The 23,097-nt window shown below is 39.0% G+C and overlaps 1 protein-coding gene across 6 annotated transcripts in view; it reads right to left on the reverse strand.

The window, feature by feature from the left end:
* EBF1 (EBF transcription factor 1) overlaps positions 1-23,097 on the reverse strand; it is a 353,955-nt gene that overhangs the window by 323,119 nt on the left and 7,739 nt on the right. For all 6 annotated transcript variants that reach the window (XM_088133897.1, XM_088133895.1, XM_088133896.1 and 3 more), the window contains exons 5-6: positions 13,334-13,407; positions 3,976-4,044 (exon numbers count right to left, since the gene is read on the reverse strand). In XM_088133897.1, coding sequence (XP_087990023.1) covers positions 3,976-4,044; positions 13,334-13,407 — 143 coding nt within the window. The remainder of the gene's footprint in view (positions 1-3,975; positions 4,045-13,333; positions 13,408-23,097) is intronic.

Here is a 23,097-nt window from a genome sequence, read left to right on the forward strand (position 1 = left end):
TTAAAACATAATCACCTTTGATACAGTAAGCTTTAAAATATATCACTGGACATTTCACCCTTGTTTCGATGTATGCATTTGTGCTGGAAATTATATATATAGCATGACCAAAGGGTCCCTAAGTGTGTGAGTGGGTGTCTGAACACACAAACACACACATATTTCCTGTCAGCTTTCAGGTTTTGTTTTTTAAATGAATTGGGGGGAAATCCTAGATTCAGTTTTTACACTTCCAGCTATAGTGGGGAAAGTAAATCAATACAATACACAACATGGTTTTAACTCACTTTGACTGCAGTTGTGGTGGTAAAAGGTACCCCTTCACACACGTGAGCTGCATTCACTACCAAACCTTTGAGATGCCCCCCCCATCCATGTGAACAGCTTTGACCGTGACACAATCATAGCATGCTCCCTTAAATGCAATCATTTCCCAGCCTGTCTTCTGCAACCTTCAAAAAAATCTGATGCCTTCCAGGTATGTTGGGACTAAGATCTCATCAATCTCAAATGCCATGGCCAATGGCCACGCTGACTGGGAATTATGTTCACTATAGTTCCAACACAACTGGAGGTCACCAGCTCAGAGAAGGCTGATCAAGAAACAGTTACCAGAGGGGTTCAGAAATCTCATGCTTAAGATACAAAACTCCAGCTCATGTTGTTGTAAATTAATGTAAGAGATAAACGATAGCAAAAGAATGTGTTGTAGAAATGTCTAGCACATGTATGGGTAGTGGTGGTCATGAAGCATACAGCTGCCCCAGTCCCTAGCCAATGGTCATGCTAATTAATGCTCTGGGGAGGTGAAGTCCAAAATATCTGGAAGATATCAGATCTCCTATCCAGGGCATAGTAACAAAGACACAAATATATCCCCTGCCAGGATGTGGACATTCACAGCATTTGTAAGGGAGTGCCAATACTTATATATGAATGGTGTCATTCATTAATTTTCAAATAATCTTCAGTAATATATAATGTGGTCCATGTTTGTCCTTATAGACAAGAATAGTTCATCAGGCATTCCCCAAACCAAATTCTATAAATGTAGATAATATGTGCATGATTTCAACAGGGTCTCTGCCTGCTTACAGATAGTACCAAGGGCATCATTTTGTGTTAAAGTTACTTCAGGCCAAATAAGTTGCACATTCTGCCAGGCATAAGGAAAAGTCTCTGCAAACCCTCTCTCTTTATGCTGAAAAGGATCACTTGGAAAAAAACAAACAAGCAAACAAAAACAAAAACACACCCTGGTTTTGCATATCAATTGGCATAAGAGCTTACAATTTTACGCATGCAGGAATGACAGCAGTCTGCAACTCAGCATATGTTCTGACTCATGACAGCTTTTTAATGTTAACACAATTGGTGAAGTATTCTATTTCAATGTTAGTTCCATACAGATTGCTTTACATTTTTTGAAATCAAGAGAGGAAAATTACACTAGTAAATGTCACTAGTCTCACCAGAGTCACCAACTGTACAAAGCACCTACTTTCTTTTGCATAAACTGTTTGAACAATCCCTGGCCAAGAGAAAGGTTTTAAGTACCCTACTGGGACAGATGCTAAGCGGCAACAATAGAAGCCACCCTAATGCAATTCAGGTAACCCAATCCTGTTTCAAAAACACAGGCAAGGCTAATTACAGTTCGACTGAGTCAAATTTCTTGTGCCACTGCAACCCACAGGAACAGGTCAAAATCACATGTTATTCAAACCACAGTTATATCAACCTTCTCTATCAAAGTCACAATTTAAAACCAAGGGAGGAATTTTCAAACGTTAACCAGTTCATATTCAAAGTGGGTAACAAGGCAGTATTTGTACGAGCAAGCCTTACTGACCAAAATAAGCATGATTGTCAGTTTCCACGAAAAATCTTTATGAACCAGCTAAAATACTGCGTGATCAAAGTTTTCTACAACTATGGCATGGTGGATCTCCAGTCCAAGAGCTGGAGAAAAACAGAAGACAGAAAGGATAGTCTGAATCAAAAAATAATTTCTTAGTAAAAAGCACAAACAAGGTCTTTGCCCATATAATATAAGCAATCTCTTTGCAACACAAGCAATCAAATCCAGAAACTTCTATTCATCTACATTTCTCAGTGCACCTGAAGCAGAAAACTATGATTATCAGCTTCACAAAATGAAGGATACTAAATCACAGTTTAAGATTGGGTTTATATCATGGTTTCTTCTCAGCTTAAACACAATGGAAATTGATTTTTGTTTGTCTGTCTGTTTATGCTGTAGGATAAGCAAAGAGAATTCATGGATTTGGTTTACTTAAAATACAGCAGACAATGCCACCTTTAATATCCTATAACTCTTCAAAAAACTTAGCACATGCTGTTGGGTTTTCTTAATTATTTATCTACTACAGGAGTGCCAGCAGTGTTTGGATCTGACTTAGAATGATTACCCAGAACCTCACAATGTACGAAAAGTTTCCTCAACCCTTAACCTAACACTTGTCTTGACTTAAAACATGCAATATTTCTTGATACATTATGTAATGCCATTTGGAATTTGCTTAAGAAATTTTTTGCAAAGATACCTGCCTTGCTCTACAAAAGCATATAATAATAATAATAATAATAATAATAATAATAATAATAATAATAATAATAATAATAATTGCACTGTGCAACTCTATACTTGTTTAACCCAGAAGTAAGTTCTGTGGAGCTAACTGGAGCTTCCTCCCTAATACGCATGTTTAGAATTAGACACAGAAACAATTACCGCTTTTATATCATGTTTGCTAGTCACTGCTGTAACAGAATTTCACTCCATTTCAGCACCACACCCTATACTTCTAGTACAATTCAGCAAAGAAATGTTTCTGAATTGAATGCAGTTCACAATAACTTAGATGGCCTTTCCCTACCCTTGTGCCCTCCAACTATGTTGGACTACAACTTCCAGAATTCCCAACTGCGATGGCTAGAAACCTGGAACTGATAGACCCAACTCATCTGAAGGGTGCCACTAAGACTGATCTAGATGATACAACAAGAGGCATTTGATCCTACACTGATTCAGCACTCGGCTTAACTAATGGTAGACAGTATCAGCTTTGCGTGGTCACTTAACTCTCACAGAGTAATTTGTGACATGGCAACAGTTTATCATATGTTTCTGTATGACAAGTTTCAATAATTAAAATGTAAAGAAGACTATTTGGCGACAGCGTGGCCTAATTTGCAAGCCTGCTGCATGCAAATTATATAGAACAACTCAGTGAATTTATTGTTCTATAGTGATTTATTCGGTCATGTCAGATTAGTAATTTGGATCGGTTTAGAAGCCATAATAATTAAGACAAGGAAAATGAATTAATCAACTAACAATACAATCAAAATTGCACTCAAACCAAGGAAAACAAGCTGGAAACCTTAAAGGAGAAGGGAGAGGAAAGGAGGCAGGAGGCGGGGGAGGAATCTTAAGTTTGCAGATCTCTTAATGCGCAAATGAAATAAAATAAACTTTACAATTTAGATGGATTGCGTTCAAGAGCACTACTGTAGCTAAAAAGTGATAATGCTTCAAACATTTTTCAAAGTAAAAAGTTAAATATTTATAAGCACCCAACCACATTTCATAAATCACTAACTATTATTATTTTATATTCCTGATGCTTCCCAGGCACAGCATGCGAATCAAGGCATGGAAAGTTGCAGAGAAAAATATCCTCCGTAGGAACATGAATCAGAGATTCTCACCAGAACCCTCCACTGAGTCTTCTCTCCCACAGTTCTGCCCCATCTGGCCTTTCCCAGAGAATCAAAACCTCGCAGCCTGGCTAATTCCAAACAAACCACAACATGACGCCCACGGACGTGCATCGCTCTTCGGCCATTAGCAACACAGGACAGGCGTTCCAGTAATAACGTGGCGCACCGAACAAGCTAACAAACACACCCTCTCAAAATAAATCTACACCAAAGAATAGCAGCCCTTACCTGTCAATTATCACCGGATCTGAAGGAGTCTCATTTCTGTTGCCGCAGCTTTTCTTGTCACAACAGCGGCTACGGAGCAAGAAGGAGAGGATTTAGTGCAGCTATTACACTCTAAAAATCATCATTACAGATACAGGAAGGTTCGTATTGCTGGCTAGAGTTACCGCTCTCTCCCTGCCTGGAAATCAGTCGAATATGGTAGGTCACATATGGGTTAATTGCTAGGTTTGACTGCTTCCACAGCTGGCACACAGCAACTGCCACATACACGCAGAAAGGGGAAAGGGGGAACACAACTTTTACAGTTCATAATGCTAGGTTTCTGGAGCTGATGCTAATGACCTCCAGGTACATTGCAGATGGTTCAAGGTGTCCTAGACCAAGAGTGGTAGCAAACACCTACAGGGAAGCAAAGAAAATTCTGATTTTGTGCACTGGTTTTTTTTTGCCCTTCACCATCATGAAAATCTCAGTTTTTCCAGACAAACAGACATTGTGGCTGTGGAAATCTTTGTGAGTGCAATGACAAGGGAGAGAAGAAACTCAGAATCCCAAAGCATGTAACAACAACTTTAAAATGGCATAACAAATGTAATATATTCACAAAGACACTTATTTAGACTAAAGAAAATAGTTAAATAAAGGCAATGTGACCATAAGTGGCAGGTCTGCATTTACAATTCTGTTGGATATCATAATACAGTTCCACACATGAAATAATCCTGCTCTGACCCCACCCCACCCCCCACCCCCCAAGTGCTTAAAAATGTATTCCCGGGTCAAATTGCAAGGTTTTTATTTTTTTCCCACTGTTGCTATTCTAGGAAAATTACCATATTTACTCAAAAGGAAGATAAAGCTCAGTTACACACACACACACACACAGAACTTAGATTAGGAAAAAAAAAACTAATTTTCTATTAGGATATTCTCAGTGAAACTAAAATGAACCTGACTTGCACTGTAAAGGTAAATTATTGAGGATAGGGGAAACATTTATTTTTTCTTTCAGATAAATACAGTAAATGCCAGGACTATCACATCATTAGGTAAAATCAACAAAACTAGAATAGAATCCCTAATCCTCATCCTTTCATTGAGACAAATAAGGGGAAGACCCTAGTTCATAAATACTGAAAAATGAGGTACGAACAAAGTCTGTTTGGCAACATAAATCTTGCAAAAATTTAGCCCTTTCTTAGAAATACTGTAACCCTGTCCTAACTCTGTAGGAATTTGGATTCTCTTTCCCATAAAGCAACTCTCCTCAACCAGGTGCCATGTCCTGTGCTTGTTGAAGGTGATGGGAATTATAATTAAGGGTAGTATCTTAGGGAAAGCATGAAAGAACCAGAACACAGGGAAATATTTCAGACATTCCACATCAGACCAGTTCCCATATCAAACTAAGTCTTACGGTTGGCTTAGAGGTGAATGACCCATGCATACCCGTTGGTTTGACCCATAAGTTCATATAACCTGGTAGCCAAGTTTAGCATTTTTCTGTCCAGGAGAAGGCAGAGACTTGAAGTCATAAATTAACTAAGAACAAACCATGCTTTCATTCTCCCATCTGTAAATCGGTCCTACATTCAGACGTACCAAGAATATTATGAAGCTTTTCTTCATTTTTTGCCTTGTGAAAAATAATTTTAGGATAAATCAGGATTTGGGGACTGTCTATCAATGATACAGGGAAGGACAAATGCATCCATTTCACTTTCTAAATCTATAAACTTTTTTCCAAACATGTTGCATTTCTTTGGCCTTCTGTTTGAGGAACTTTTTTAAAAAGATTTTTTTAAACTCTGCATGAAAATTCATATGCATTTTCCACAGCATGAAATGTACCTAATATATAATTTTTGCAAGTCCTTTTCCCGTATAAATGCCTTTTTATATATTATATTTCTTTACCATATCCATTCTCAATGCATTTTTTAAATTGCACTGTCAACTTCAAAAAGCAAAACCCAAGAAATAGTTCCATGTCGCTTTGTTTATTAGTCTGAAAAATACAATTTAGATTGGTTTCTATTAAAATGTAACTTGCAACATTAACATTAAATAACATAGTTCACTCATTCTATCATGCTACTTTTTTTCCTTTCCATGCAGAGATGCTTTTAAAAAAACTATAAATACTTGTCTTTTCAAAATTAGTACTAAGTAAAGCTAAAACTAGCAAAAAAATAAGAAATATATGATAGTTGCAAGCAACTTTTAAAATTCTGCATAACTGGAGAATTTGTACGTTTGGTGTACTTAAGGCACCAGGCTAGAAATGAGGAGACTATGCGTGCTAGTCCCACCTTAGGCCAGCTGGGTGACCTTCGGCCAGTCCCTGTCCCTCAGCCCTAGGAAGGAGGCAATGGCAAACCACTTCTGAAATCTTGCCAAGAAAACTGCAGGGACCTGTCCAGGCAGTCACCAGGAGTGAGACTGATTTGAATGCACCAAAAAAAAAAAAAAGGCTAAAACTTCAATATCTCTCAGAAACAAGCAAAGAAATAAGAAGTGATCAATATATGATTGTTTCAAGCAACTTTTAAAATTCTGCATAACTGGAGAATTAGTAAGTTAAACCCGAATGAAAATATTGTGAACTATAGTTCATAACAGGTAAAGAAAATCCTTGAAACTCCTGTCAGACATTGAGAAGAAAACGTAGAAGTGCATTATGGTGAATATCCAATATTAACATGAAGCAGATTAATTTATCTGCTCTGAATCTCATTCTGTGTAAGTTTTGTATAATGGTGGCACATGTAATAAATTGATTGTGACCATGAGCACAGGAAGTGTGTGTGTGTGTGTGTATCTATTAGCTAAGCACAGCTTTGGGAAGCCTATTTAGATCAGGACCTGAGCTTAGAAAACAAGGCTGAAACCCCCCACCAACCTTGATCTCTCTGCGCTATTCCTGAGAACAGGGAGACACAACTTTCCTTGGACTGAGGGCACAAAGTCTTTGAACACCATATCAAGGGCTGCGGTACATAAGTGGGCAGATTTGAAAAGTTGGGATTCAAAGTAATTAAATAGTAATATTATGACTTTTCGTTAATCCAATTATGTAACCAATAAATTTTAAAGCAGGCACACTTCGAGTGACCTTCTTATCCACTCACATCCCAAATGATTCCTTGGTTTAGAATAAATTATACTTTTATATGCATCCCCTTCCATACATACAACACAGAGACATATACACATGAGTTTCATACACAAAGCAGCAGAGGAGGACAGGGCAGAGAGAGACAGTAATGTAGGAGCAAAAGAATTTGGGAAAATGGGGCATGAAGGTCTCCAAACCTCTTGTAGGCCACATACAGCCCTTGGACTGCTGGTTATTTGCCAATGGCTTAGCAGAAAAATCCACTGAGAGATCCATTCCAAAACTTGCCCATCATTTTCGTTTTAAGCAGCCTGTCTAAAGAGTGAACAGTACGCTGGACAGATTCTGGCTCGTACCTCATTTCAGTCGTAAGTGTATCAGGTAGCTTTAGGGAAGCCACTATTTCCTCAAAACCTGCTCCTCCACAGACATATATAAAAGCCATGAAATTCTAGAAAAATATTATCATATTAATATATCATAAGGAATTAAACTGAATATAGAAAGCTGTGGATTTGGAGCACATTCTCATGGTGGGCCAAGTTTATGGCACATTTTGTAAATAAGTGTCTGAAGTTATTTCTGCTACCTTCCATGCATGCGGACCAGCATAAGCTGACATAAGAACACATTCTCCTTCGTGAGGCAATTGTGAAAGGAGCCACGGCTTACGCAGTATGAAATCCTAATCCAGTCTGGCTTTCCAGCCAGACTCATCCATGATTTTTCGTCTCTAACGTGTTATTCTTTCTCTCCTTCTCTCCAGAGGATACTTATTCTGTGAATATTCCATTTTGATGACATAAACTTACAGTTTTATTATATCGTTAGTCTTGATCAAAGGCACTGTTGAAAGTTGTTTAGGAATTATGTATCTATAACAAGCTATTTTGAAGCACAGGCCTTCACTGTTTCATTTCTGGAATGAAGAAATTTCATCTTAGAGAGAGCAAGCTGTCTTTCACACCATATGGCTAATGGTAGTGCATAGCAATTAGCTGGGCTGATTAATGGGGAACAGACTCTAATTTTATGCTTATAATTGAAACTGCATTTGAACCCCTGTTGCAGATTCAGCACATCCCAATCTGCGCTTACAGTGGGTTAGAAAGCCAATGGCAGCAAATCCAGGAAAGTGTAGGCAACAAAAAGTAAGTTTCCTTATTTGTCAAAAATATGGTTGATTGATCAGAGATTTGTGGGATAAGATCAGGCCGCCTGATACATATATAGCACTACACACTTCTGTGAACACCTCTGAACACTCATATTGAACCTAAATATTTTAAGAAGATACTTGCTTCTTGTTTCAAGTAAACATGAGGACTTTTTTTCAGTTTGCTCATATGGCTTTGCAAAGCAGAGAAAAACGGAAAGATCTACTGAAATCGAGAACACAGTTCAATGCTCAATACCCTGAGCAAAGGGTTTTCACATCAAGAGATATTAGCAGCATCGGAAGCAAGGGTAATTGAAATAATCACGTATTTTCCCCTGATCTATGCACACCCCCATTCTCTACCTCCATTCTAGCTGCTTCTGTTGTTTCCCAATGCCAGTTTTAGATTATAAACCTCATGAGTAAGGACCTGTCTTGTCAATTCTTTGTAAAGCTCTATGACCATATAAAGCTCTATATAATGAATAAACAGACAATAATAAAATTGGATAACGCTGGGGCCGCACATGTGTATGTATCTACACATACAAACAGACTAACATTTTCGGCGCATCTGAAGTAATATATATAAAACTGCATGCTTAAAACCTGCATGACCCAGTTCTGTTGACACGACAAATGAAGAAGATTCTGGTGGGTGCCACAATGCTATACAGAAGTGATGGGAAATTGTCCTACTATCTTGAATAAATAAGGCTAGCTGCTTTTCAATACAGAGGCAATCAAGAAAAAGGTAAGTCTAACCAAAGTCCAGCTGAAATGAGTATTTCTTTAATATGAACAAATTTAAGTCACAGAATTTCCAATCATTATAGTTGTTGGTCATGCTGGCTGTGAAGTCTGGAAGTCTGGAAGTTGTACTCCAAAAAGTCTGGAGGGTGCCAAGTTGAGAAAAATGAACTAGTATCTAATTCTGTTTTCTAACTGCCAAGAGACCCCCACTTTTTCCCCTAAAGGTGAAGGAAGGCTTCAGTTGAGAGCTAGATTTTCTACTTTTAAAAGGGAAGTATCAACCACTGTTTATTGTTTAATTTACTAAACAATTTATATCCCATACAGTACGCTAATGCTTGTTCACAGCAAAATCCAGGGTACAACCTGATACTATTTCAGCATCTAACAGAACCCACCTTACACATCTACAGCCCACTCTCAAATTCCACCTAAGACTAAATGTGCATTTTTTTTCCAGCTCCTTTTCATCTCCCTTTTTGCTTTGGTTTGTTGTCTTGGTAATGACATCTTCTTGAGAACTCAGATGTTATCACACTCCATTTTGCAACCTTGAGGTAGCCTAATCAAAATATTCTCATAACATGGATTTTTGAATGTCAAGATTGCTTCTATCTAAGGGAGCAGCACTGTACCCTGAACCCCTTAGACAGACAGACAGACAGACAGATAGACAGACAGTCAGACAGACAAACAGACAGACAGACAATATCTCTCTGTCTCTATCTCTATCTCTATCTCTATCTCTATCTCTGTCGATAGATAGATAGATAGATAGATAGATAGATAGATAGATAGATAGATAGATAGATAGATAGATAGATTTAGAATACTGATGTAACCAAAGCTAGAGGCAAAATGGGAGCTCACAGAGGACAGCAGAGTCGGTTCTCTACTGTGCCCCATAAGCCATATTTTGGGATATGTACGCATCTACAGATGCAATGTCAGGGGTTCTAATGCATAACTCTAAAATTGTACAGCAGAACTAACTAAAACACCATATCAAAATCCACCCATGAGTGTTCTTCTTTTATTTATTATATTTCATTGATTTATTGTCACATTGGTGTTCACATGCTCACAACAAGCCAAATGAGGAATACTGAGACTGAGTGATTAACACACAGTTACCTCTCCAGTTCTTATTAACATCAGAAACTTGGACATTTGCTGAAAATGTGCCAGACATTTACCAGTAGATGCAGATTTACATTCTGCCCAGCCCTTTTCTGAGATATTAGCTTATCCGTCCAAATTAGTGTCATCTACAGATTTTATTGATCTTCCCCCCACCCATTCTTTTGTTCAAATCATTCTGAACACGATACACAATATGGAATCCAAAGCAGAATAGTGCTCCCCATTTTGTACTTAATTCTAAGAACTGTTTAATGAATGTTATTTGGTACAGAGTACAACTGCTAGTCACAAATCCACCATGCTCCTCCCAGGAAATCTGGACTGGAAACAGATAAACAAGCACTCAAGAATACAAGAACTTCTATTAAGTGCATATATTGTAGAAGAGCTAAGAGGTCATTATAAAAGAATGCCAGCAACTGCTGCATATCAAAATGAGTCCTATTTATAGGAAAATCAAGTTTCAAAATTCTTGCACTTCCCCCAGAGCAATGCAACACACTAGATGCTCCTATCTTTGGTGTGGGAGATTGGGGTAATGGACTGCTCTATTATCAGGCTATTTACTCTTGTCTGTGTGAGAACTAGCTCTCACACATCATCTAGCCCACTAGATTTTCCTCTACTGGATTTCTGCCTATCACCTAGGCAAAACATAGTTTGTGTCCAAAAAACTCAGTGTCAACTATAAAAGAGGCCACATTTCATTTTGAGAACCCAGACTTGTAATAGTTACACATTGGCTGAGTTCACTGACTATTTTAACCAGATTTTTTTTTCTTCAGGATGGGTTGAATAAATCATAATACCCTGCTTCATACACAGTTTAAACCTAGAATGAGTGGATTCACAGATCACACTAAGCTAAAAAAAACAAAAACAAAACCTTAACAATACATTATAACTTAACTTGATGTATACATTCAGCCACTGGAGGCTGTGAGAGTCTGGATGAGGAACAACAGGCTTCAACTGAACCCTGGCAAGACTGAGTGGCTTTGGGTTTTGGAGCCTGCCAGTTCTAGGACTATGCCATTTTTGGTGCTGGATGGGATGGCACTGCCCCAGACAGACCCAGTACACAATCTGGGTGTCCCCCTGGACTCACGACTCCTGCTCGAAGAACAGGTGGCAGTCGTGTCTAGGAGGGCCTTTGCACAGCTTCATCTTGTGCATCAATTGTGCCCATTTCTAGATCTGGAGGCTCTGCTCACAGTCATTCGTGCCCTAGTCACCTCCCAACTGGATTACTGTAATGTGCTCTACATGGGGCTGCCCTCGAAGAGCATCTCAAAGCTTCAGCTCATGCAGAATGCTGTGGCACGGGCAGTTATGTGTGCTTCTAGAACAGCATATGTTACACCTCTGCTCCGCAAGCTGCACTGGTTGCCAGTTTGCTTCCAGGTGCAATTCAAGGTACTGGGTTTAACCTTTAAAGCCCTTCATGGCACGAACAGGGTTATCTGAGGGACGACCTCTCCCTGATTACATCTGCCCATCCCATCAGATCCAGGAGAGCAAGTATGCTGCGGATCCCGACTGCTAGGGAACTACACTTGGTGGGTCCTAGGAGGTGGGACTTCTCTACCGTGGCACCTGCCTTATGGAACATTCTCTTCCCCACCCCCAATGTCAGGTTAGCTTCATCTCTGTTAATGTTTCAGAAGTCCCTCAAGACCTGGCTATGTCATCAAGCCTGGGGGTCCCAGGGGACCAGGGAGATCTTGAGGTAGCTCCATTACTGTGGTTAACATTCATTCTCTTTTGTGCCTTGTGGTTTTTTTTTTTACAGTTTTTAATAATGACTGCTTTTATATATTTATTGTTTTAATTTATTGTTGTACAACGCCCAGAGTCACTTTTTGTGAGATGGATGGCCATATAAATTTGATAAATAAATAAATAAATAAATACATACATACATACATACATACATACATACATACATACTTCAGGTTATTTAATTTGGAAAACTTTCTTTCCCCTTAGAATTTCATCACAAGACTAACTCTTGAAATATGTAAGAATGCTAATTTCATTTAATTGTTGGGCTACAACTAACAGCGTGCATTGATGAGCCTTGCTAAGATTGTATCAGGCACCCTTTCCCAACCTTGTGCTCTACAGTTGTGTTTGATGCAACTCTCCTTAACCCTGGACAACTTGGATAAAAGAACCTGTTCTCCAAAACAACAGAAAGATACCAGGCTAAGGAAACTGATTCAATTTATTAAGCAGCCCAAAACCGGGGGGGGGGGGGTGCATCTGCCCTGTTCTTTTAACAGAATTTGCATCCATTTATTTATGTACCTAAATTATTAAAAATTATTCCATGTTTTCATTCCAGAAATCAGCAAATGTCATAATTCATGCCACTAAACATATCTGAGCTGCTAATTGTTGCCTGATTCAAAGAAGCCAGCTCTGAACAGACACATGGAAAGTTGGGGGGAGGGTTCCCCCATAAGTATAACCCTTATGTATGTCCAACAACCTCTTACCCAAAGCTTTAAAAGGAGTCCACTTGAGTTGGGCAGCCAATAAATTTAAATAAATGAATAAATAAATAAATAAATGGGACTGAATACATTACTGAGATTGGTCCTACTGAAAGGAAGAAATCACAGTAACCTTGGGCACAGAAGCCTGCAGCATACAGACCCTCTGCCTGCATCATAGATCTCCTTCTGCGGACCATGGACCCTTCCTTTCACTCAGCCCCGCTACTTCCTCATAAGCAGCCAACAAGTCACATCCCTGCAGAAACTAAAGACCATGCTCTTGTCTACTTAAAGTATCAAAGCGTTGTGAAAGCAGTGGCTAATATTTATGATTTCCCTGGGAGAGGTCATCTTGGATAGCTGCTCATAAACATTTGCAGTTCAGATGCTATTCTTCTCTCTCTCCCTTCGATCAAAAACATTTTCCATGACTATAACGGTTCCAATGACTAAACGACACCTTTCCCCATATTATTCAAGGTTAAGCTCTAAAAGGTCATTGAAAACAGCTCATTTAGTGGCTAGTTTGCTGCTTATTACACTCACACTGAGCAGATTTGGGGGCTGTTCAAAGGAAGGTCGACAATGTTTTAAATTCCAAAATAACTTTGGGTTCAACCAAGCTCTGGGGAGAAACATTCATTTTCTCTTTGCTAATTAAGAAATGACAGAGATTTTTCTTACCTGCACATTATTTCATGAGTGAGCAGAACTCTGCACATTTCTGGATTCTTGTCTTGGCCTTCATATACTATCGCCTAGAAGAAAAAGACAGGGGAATTTTATCTAAATATTATTTTTTTAGTCTCAATGTGAATGTGGTTGGAGAAAATTATCACCGTCACAGTACATGAATGCATAACTATTCTGCAAACCGGCAACTTTGACTTAAACAGACTGCATCCTTAGGGAGAAAAAAACACAAAAACCCTGTCTCAAGATTTGTTGCTAGAGAGCCCAGAAGCTGAGCTGCGTAAGCTTCAGTTCAGCATTCTCACTTCTGTTTTAACCGTCACATTATGCACATCTTCTGGGTAGTGCATAAGACAGGCTTTTTTAGTAGTCAAGACAACCACAATGTTCTTTTCAATAAAACATAAACTTAATAGTGTTAAAAAAAAACTCGAAAGACTCAGAACACTAGGGAGACTATTCATAAAATGAAAAGTGACTATATTTTTAATTCAAAAAGCATGGTTGTGTAAACTAGCTACAGCTTGTGTACAGAACCTGATTCACAACTCCAGTCTGGTTAAATGTGCTAACAAATTAAAGGAGACTACATTCCGATAAATGCAAATAAACAAGTTCTAGAAAACAAGAGGATAAGGCAGGATAGGCCTTCCAGTATCTTATAGTCCTTGTCAATATAAAGATCTTTCTACACTAAGATTTTAGATAGATAGGTAAGGATGGAACTATATCTTGCTTATGTTCACAGAGCATGAATCAGCCAATCATGTTTGAACCTTTTGTGTTATGCAAACCCAGACTATCTGGTTAGTTTATTATTCAGTGTGTGGGACAAACCCAGAAAACTGGGTTGAGTAAATTATGGTTCAGTTAAGCATGGATAACTGTGTTGGGCAACACAAAAAGAAACCCATCAGCACAAGTTTGACAGTTGGTAGAAATGTGGTATTGAAGGAAATGTATCAAGAGAATTTTAGCGTGGGAATAGGCTTCCACACTAAACTACAATGATCCAGAATGATGAAACATATGTTTGTGATGTCGCAATGTAAGTTCTCTTCTGTGTAACAACATCACAATGCACGTTTTATCACTTTGGGCTATTTAATGTCTCTATTAATACATCCAACAAAACTAGGAATCTTCAGAATCCTGACTTAGCAGTTTGGGAGAGGACCCTATTCCAATAGCTCCTACTGATATCTCTCACCACTGAGCATAGCTAACAAAGACAGGCCACTCCTTCCATGCTTTGGTGATTGTCTTGGATAAACCAGTCAAGAACAGACTGTCACTGGACTACAGTTTGCTCTGAGAGGAGTGAACCAGAGTCCCTGGTTCAAATGATACAAACACCGTCCCCCAGAACTACGTGTGCTTCGCATGTTACACCTCTGCTCTGCAAGCTGCATTGGTTGCAACTATGTTTGTTAGCTGTACTCACTTGCAGGCAAAGTCAGAAGGGATAAACAGAACAGTAGGCCCCCTTCTAAACTTAAGAATTCTGTTTTAGTGTGATTGTGTGAACACAGCCATAGTGGCCACAGTGCAAAGATACTGCGGTATGTAGTTGCGTGCTTTGGCTGAGTCTGAAATGCGAGCTCACCCATTGGGACTTAGCACTGTGTGAGAACCAGCCATTATGGGTCTGTTCAGTACACTGTGGCTTAAAAACTCCTAGCTTAGAGTTACATGTAAACCAACCCACAATGCAAAACTGGAGTTTTTTCCTAAATTCAGATGTGATGAAAGTTAAAGCTTCCCCCTGCAGTCTTCTATATTAAGCCAGTGGAAGACAGAGGGTTGGATTCTATGATTCTATATGGACATACAGGAATAGCCTGTAAACATTTCAAAAAAAGAAGTTGTTTAGCCAAGTGCAGTTTTTCCAGTGACAATGCCACTCTACTAACTAGTCTACATGACAACCACAGATTCTTTATAAGCACCTAGAATATACACAACTCTGATCCATAGCATGGCTCTGTACACAACTGGAAAACAGACTGTTTTGTCCGTGGGCTGGGGAGGGAGAAATCTTCCTGGCAGCACCCACCTCCTCCCTATTTGTTCTGCAACTACCAGCAAGCCCAAAAGCGCACGGGCCTTCTCTTCACCCAATAATTGCCAACCAAACTGCCAATAAAGAAACAAAGGCAAGGGACAGGGCACCCATTGGCCAAGCGAAAGAAAAAGGCCATTCTGCTGAAATCTCTAACAAGCAATTTATTGAGGTCCAATAAAAGTGGCAAATAGCTTCATGCAGGGAACACTGCTGTGCAGAGGCAGGTATTTTTGCAGGACTGAAGACCACATTTGCAATACTTAACCTTTCTTGCCATCTTGCTACCGTGTTAAAAGTCGACCATTAGTGAGCGCCTTTTACTAGGATGAGCAGTTGCACTGGAGGGCAGGGCTCCTGTGTTTTTCTTTATTAGCATTCCCGAAGTTTGTCATACCAGAGGAGGAAAAGGGGCCTCTTCTCAAATTCCCTCCTCCTCTAGACATCAGATGAAGGAATATAGTCCTTCTTGTCTGGTTTTATGTCACCCAGTCTTTCACAAATCACATATTATCAAATTCCAAATCCTTCCTAATTTGCCCACAGCCCTTATGTCAAAAGAAAGAGGTGACTCTTTAAGGTGACTTAAAGTGTTGGTTTCTCTTAGCTTATTTTTAATGCCTGCACCATAAATGCAATAACATTTCTAGATCTCCAAAACACTTCTGGAATCACTTTATTGCCTGTGCCGTGTTTCCGTACAATGTAAAGCTAGACAAAATGCCTCTTCCATCAACCCAAAATCCTGTTCTCCAAATAGTTCTCTTTCTTATATCAATTTTTAAATTAGTTACCCTGCCTGAGAACTTGGTCCATTCAAGAGTTCAAGGGTGAATAATCCTCAAGGAGCCTATTCTTTCAAAATTCATCTAAACCCTTTTTTTCCTTCTAACACACAGTAAGGGTTTGGGAAGCTTCATCTCTCTGTGTGCTTACATTCAGGAGTTCTACAGATCAGTATGGCTAGCGCTGGAGTTAGCACCATGCTCCTGATTGCACTCAGCAATAAGACGCTTCTATAATATCGGACGCCAACAGCATCAGTCCTGTTTGGCACATCCTTGTTAAAGGAATAGAAGATCAAAATTCTGCTTTTCAAACCAATGCCTCTGGTTATGGCCTCTTTAACATAAACAATCAATAAAACCCTCTAATATGTGTGGAGGTGGGGGGTAGGGCTAAATTTAAACAGCCTTGGCCAACAAGCAGAAGCATCACATAACCCATAAAATGAGGTAATTTGGCACAGCTGTGACTTTGCCGTTGAAAATGCTGCCCACTGAAGGCAATAGGAAAGGGGGGGGGGGGGTGCCGGCACAGCAGTCATGAATCTCAGCCAGCGAAAGTAATTGCTTAAACATAGTATTATCACACTCCAGCACAGTACACTATATTTTAATATGATTTAGTAGTGCCATAAATAATATCATTGATGTTGCTGTAGTTTTCTACAGCATTGGATGCCAACATTACTTTTTGAAAAGAAAAACTCAGACATAGCCTATACGGCAGAGCGCTTGAGTGCTTAAAGATATCAGTTATGTAATTCTCTATACAGCTCCTCCCAACCTTAAATGTGGTTTGGGGTGGCCCAATATTCCATGCAGTTCATTCAATTATCAGTGTACTTAGTACTTCTTGAAACTTGCAACAGTCCCTGCAATCTACTTGGGCTGGCTTGGAGATTCTAGCAGGGGAGCACAGGGTCAACTCGCCATTCAGGAGTAAATGGGAAAAGTCATGGCTTTGAAAGTGGGCTCTGCTCAGAATTCCTCACATCATGAAAGCAAATGCTTGTTGAACAAGTAAGATCACATATGGAAGCAGAACTAATTTGAGATGCTTTCAATTGAACAAGAGGCCACCATTACAGCCTCTTCTGTGACCTGCCCAGTGTTGGCAGAGGTGCTTACTGACTTCCTGACATTAGATCCTGAGGTTCAATGTGTTCATGGTGATCCTGCGACTGCTTGCAGGGGTGGGACTTCTGAGGTACAGCCAAAAGTATGTGTGTAGAGATGTCGGAATGCTTGTACACTCTAACGATACATTGGAACACCTCTAAATAAAGGAGAAACATCTGGGTAGATGCTGAAGAGCATAAAGTTCTGGATCCGGAGCATGACATGTAAATAAGTCCTATGAAAAATCTAGGAACTAGTTTCTACATAATGTGTTTGAGATTGGTACTTTAATCACTAAACAAGAATACTGTTTTTGTAAGATAACAATCATATCACTTTTTGTAAGATAACAATCATATCACTTTTCTCATGCAAACAGGGAAATCTGACAGACTTTAGCCAATCATTAAACGCTATGTGCAGAATTGGACCCTAGCAAATAGCAAATCATATTTGCCTAGAGAACTTAATTCAACACATTTTCTATTCCAGTCACTGGAAACTCTTTGATTATAATTGACTATGCCCTGTATCTTTAAAATACACTGGGATCCTTTAGAGGTTGTTGCAGTCAGAAAAAGGATGAGAAAGAGAAGGGGGGGGGGGTTGTTATATTTGGATTCAGGGTCTTTCATTAAAAAAAAGTTTAATTCACTCAGAGGTTTAAACATAAAATATGACTAGCATAAAAAGGCATTGTGCATGACCATTGTTGTGGGGCATATGATTAAGAACTGGACTTTTGACCACAGAAATCAAAGAATACCACAGACTTAATTGCAGCTGATTTATCATGTTTTCTGGGCACTGCCAAAAAGCTAGCGAAGGCTAAGGTGATGGCATTTTACACTGAATAATTGATTTTGCATTTAATGCAGCACAGTAGGACCCTAAAGGAATTTCCCCCTAAGTAAGAACTAAAGATGCTGAAGCTCCACCACAGTGCATGCTCATGGGCCAATCTCACTGGCATGGAAGTCAATGTGAGTTTAATTGCAGCAAGTTCAGCTTCACTAGAAGCTACAAACAAGAGCAAGCAGATTTAATTCCCTCTCTTTCTTCACTTCCCTTCTCTCCCTCCTTTCATCTGCTATGCTTACTTAACCTCCAGGTACCTATTTAAGAAGAACGCCAGCTAAATAACAATAATGAACAAATGGAGTCAACGGTGTGGTTATCTAATCGCCTGTCTATTGTGTTTAACATCAGCAGTCCTTTTGCTTACGTGTGTAACATCCTTAGGCTTGTAATGCACTAGGGGGTAACCCTGGTTTCTGAGCACCAGCTATTATTGAGGCAACTGTATGAATTAAAGAGGGCCATACATTGCTGGAAACTGTCGGAAGGCACAAAATGAGTCCAGTTTCTGAAGCTCATTTTATGGATCACGTACCGAAAAGACATTTAAGAGTTTTGCTTTTCTCTTGCAACAGGGAAAAGCAACTATCCATTCAATGAAGGCTTCAGAGCATGCTCAACATTATATCTGTGGATCAAACTGGGATTAAAGGAGAGCTACCTGAACCAGGTTATAAAATGGCAAACCTCCCCCTTCTTCACATTAACATATTCTGAACTGGAGGGATGTTGCTCTAGTTGTTTTACAAACACAGAATAAATAGGGAAGTATAACCTGGCAGCCAGTTTCACAACTGCAATTGTACACTCATTTTAACATCTTTTAGATTGCTCTTTTGGTGAACAAGATGTAGAAAGTGTTGTAGTTTACTGAGAGAGCACCTGTTTTGCATGTGAAACCTCCTGGGTTCAATCCTTGACATTTCAAGATAGGGCTAGAAATGGTTTTTGTCAAAAATCCTGGAGAGATACTATACTAGCTAGAGCCACAGTTTGACACAGTATAAAGCAGCTTCTTCAAATGCATCTATCCACAATCATTTTATTGAATGGATCCTTAACTAATTTAAGGCCAAAGGACAGCAAATGTCATGCCCTTCTATCAAATACATTTTTTTAAATCTGGGAGCCTCCAGCTACGACAGAAGACTTGTAAGACCAGATAAGACGTGGTTTGGGTGGTTTTTTGTTTTTGTTTTTTTTCACTTCGTGGAGATCAAAATCTCCCACATTCTACTTGGCATCAGCTCTCAGTGATTTTCTGGCACGTTTTTATTTCTTCCCTCAAAAATACTGTGGTATAATGTAACAAGCATGTGGCATAACTGTTGACCAAAAGTCACTGCCTGTGCTCACACACCATGGTTGCATATATCTATATCTATACTGTGTATATATAGTATATATATATATATACACACACACACACACACACACACTGCTGGTTTCACAAAGGAAACCCGGGCAATTCAAGTCTCAAATCTTTGCAGCTGCCAGAAACACAGGTTCCTGTCTCAGAAGACACTAAAATATTATTCCTTTTCTGAAAACTTATGTTGTACTTATTGAAAACTTGTTTTTCAAAATATTATTTGCTAAACATTCACCATGCTCAATTCATGCAATGAGAAGTTCCAGTGGGAAGGTTGCCCCCCCAACTCTGCAAAATTGGGTCCAGTAACAGCTGTTACAAAGAATTAATCTCTTTACAAAAGCTAAATGAGTGAAGTGAAAGTCCCAGTGTATAAAGTTAGATTATTGTTGGACTAAAAATAATTTTGCAAATGTATACTACAACCCACATAGGTAAAGACATATGTTGTAATCTTACTTGTTTACTTCCTTTTTTAGTTTTAATTTGTTTCGCTACACACACAGTGAGAATACAAGGGTACAAATGCAGCCTTGAATCTAGATTCCTTTTTACTCAAGAAAGATTCTGCCCCCGTCAGCAGAAAAAGAGTGAAAAATGACGGTTCCCATCTTCCCCTGCATTCCCTTGTGTTACACCTTCCAAAACCCACTGCAAGAAATCAGGGAGGTTTCTAGAATAATGTGGAAAAAAATTAAAGCTCAGAAGAGGGAGAACTGACAAAATGGCTCTTCCACAATTTATACAGGATCAAAGTTTAAATTTAATTTAAAAGATTCAAATTAAAAAATGTCAATCTAACCCAGGATAACTAAGAAGTATATTACAATATCTGATCCACTCCTGTTTCTTTCCCTTGGGACAACTAGATGACAACCATGCTAGTTTATTTTTAATTTCCTGTTTGGGATATTGTGAAATAGGCTTTGCTAATTTGTAGTCACGTATAACTAACTTGTTTTGTAAGTATCAACTAATATTAGCTGGACTGTACTCCCTGCGTATTTATGCCCACAAACCTGTCTGCATATTTGAAGTTTTTGGTACCATTACACTGTATTTCCTGCAAACTGCTATGAGAACCATTTGAACAAAAGCGGAAATATGCCAAGCCATTTTCTCACCAATTCATACATCTAAGTAACCCGAGAATAAGTGCTTTTCTATAAGGTTACAGCTCTAGGATTACTTATGGAGAAAGTAATCATGTAATACTAAGAACTCAGATATCCAACTTCCTGCATCTTCTGCTTTGCCCATAAAGAAAAGGCTCTGACATTTTGGACTTGCAATGTTTAGCCATTAATGCCCTAATTCTGATTTCTTACAGCAGACCAGCCTCCCATCATTTGCAATGAGAGTTTAATATGGGGAGCAATAAAGTGTGCCCAGATTGGGATCTAAAATATATGAGTATTCTTGTTCAGCAGCACTAAACCAAAAGGTGCTAATTATGGCCTCCATTCTCTTCCTCTAACATGCCAGCCCACTCATCAACAGGAATTCATGTGAATTAAATAAATTTCTCCCTCTCCCTCTCCCTCCCCACCCCCCCAGCCAAGCTCCACTAATATGTTCATTTTGAATGCTTCTCAAACATTCACAGGGAAACAACTCTAGCGTAAATATCCCAGAACAAATGGCTGTATGTTATACAGGAGGGAGCAGTTGGAAGCCAGACTGGGAATGCACTGGGCCATCTGGCCCAGGCAGTCTCTCCAAAATCCTCAGCTTTGTTTTCACCCCCAGACTCCAAACAACACATTTTCCACTGTGTTGAGTTTACATTTTCCCAAACACACAGGTCCTGAGCATGCATGTACTGTAAATGTCAAGCCTCGGCATTCTTCTCAGAGAAGGAAATTGAAATCACCTGCACTTCCTGCTCTTTAAGCAGAAGGATTCAAGTCACTGCAAAAACCTGGCTGAATTGCAAGCTTTCCTCGTTGCAAAAGAGTGTTGTGCTCCACAGCTTGGATCCTGAGGAGCTGTTTTCTGAACGGATTCATATTTTCTTCATGATTTTACCACTTGCAATCCACTGTACAGAGTGGTGATTCAGTATCTGGGCCCACAGGCACAACAGTTTAATAAATTTAGGTAGAAAGCACTGCAGAATTTGCATCCCTGCTGTAAATGACACAGAGGGTTTTAAGTACCACAGATGACATGACAGAGCATCTTGACTGCCTTACATGCTACAAAGAAGAATATTCTGAAATCAGCTGGATTTATGTCCACGTTTAGGCTGTGTTGGAGGGAACTCTACTTTCTGATATGGTATTTGGAAAAAAAAGAATCAATGATTGGTCTTGACTGGGTTTCTGCCTTCACATTATTCCAGTGCTGAATTGGCAAGGAAGCCATTGATGCACAAAGTGATATTTTGGTTCACACCATTATTAAAATTTCACTCACTCTGATCCAAGTTCAGGAAAAAGAGTATACACACAAAGACAGAATTTTCATTCATTAGCCCTGAATGAGCTCTCACAATGACAAAACTCTATCTGAATAATGTTACTAAAGTTCCAGTCAAAATTCTCTATTGAGTTGAGCTTGACTTCTGGGGACATCATGGATGCATGCTTGACAAAAATGCAGAACTAAATGTAACAAGAAATGGCAGCCATGAAAATCTATACTCTATGAATGCAGAAATGGTTTGCCATTGCCTTCTTCTGGATTTCTTTCTTTTTTTTTTTACTTCCCAATCTAGTTTACCACCTTGAGATTTCTAGTCTTCCCCTATCCAACCCTAATCTAGCTTCTCAAGATAAGCCAGTTTATTCCTGTTTCCTATATAGCAGTGTTTTTCAAACTTGGGAACTTTAAGATGTGTGGACTTCAGCTCCCAGAATTCCCCAGTCAGAATTCTGAATGTTGAAGTCCACACATCTTAAAGTACCCAAGTTTGAAAAACACTGCTATATAACATCAATGGCTGTATTCAGACCTGCCAAGACTTACTGAGGGAACTGTTTCCAGCTTTCTTCCCTAAATATAGGTTGTTGCAAAGATATTGCTAATGTTTGTATAATATTCATGATTCCCCAGAACTGTTTAGATAGCAACTTCTCAAGCACAGCATTTTTCCATGATTTTCTTACAGACAGCCACAAGCACAGCACCAGGCAGATAGAACAAAGAAAATGAATAAATAATACAATAAATAAGAATGTAGATGAACCATAAATGATAAAATACATGCAAATGCTTTAGAAAGAAACAAATATATCCAGTTATGGAGAAAGATTAAGTTAATTTATAAAATCAGGTGGTTTCATGATTCAATTACTTAAGTTGTGGAATATGCATCTGACATCACCACTACAAATTTAAAAATAAAACTAGTCCTTCCCTTTACACAGATCAGGCCCCTTTGCTCACTAGGGATATGTGAGCAAAAGGGCCTGATCAGTGTAAAAGGGAAGGCCTCTGGAGCCCTGCCTATCTTAACTTTGCTGAATATATTTATGAAAATCATTAAAGCTGCACATGAAATAGCGTGTGATCTCAGAAAGTTGTTGCTGACGACTACAACTGAGCATGTCACTTG

This window comes from Python bivittatus, unplaced genomic scaffold (genome assembly GCF_059951505.1).
Source record: "Python bivittatus isolate LINGU-HERP-01145 unplaced genomic scaffold, Pbiv_v1 ctg000080_np1212, whole genome shotgun sequence".
Lineage (NCBI taxonomy): Eukaryota > Metazoa > Chordata > Lepidosauria > Squamata > Pythonidae > Python > Python bivittatus.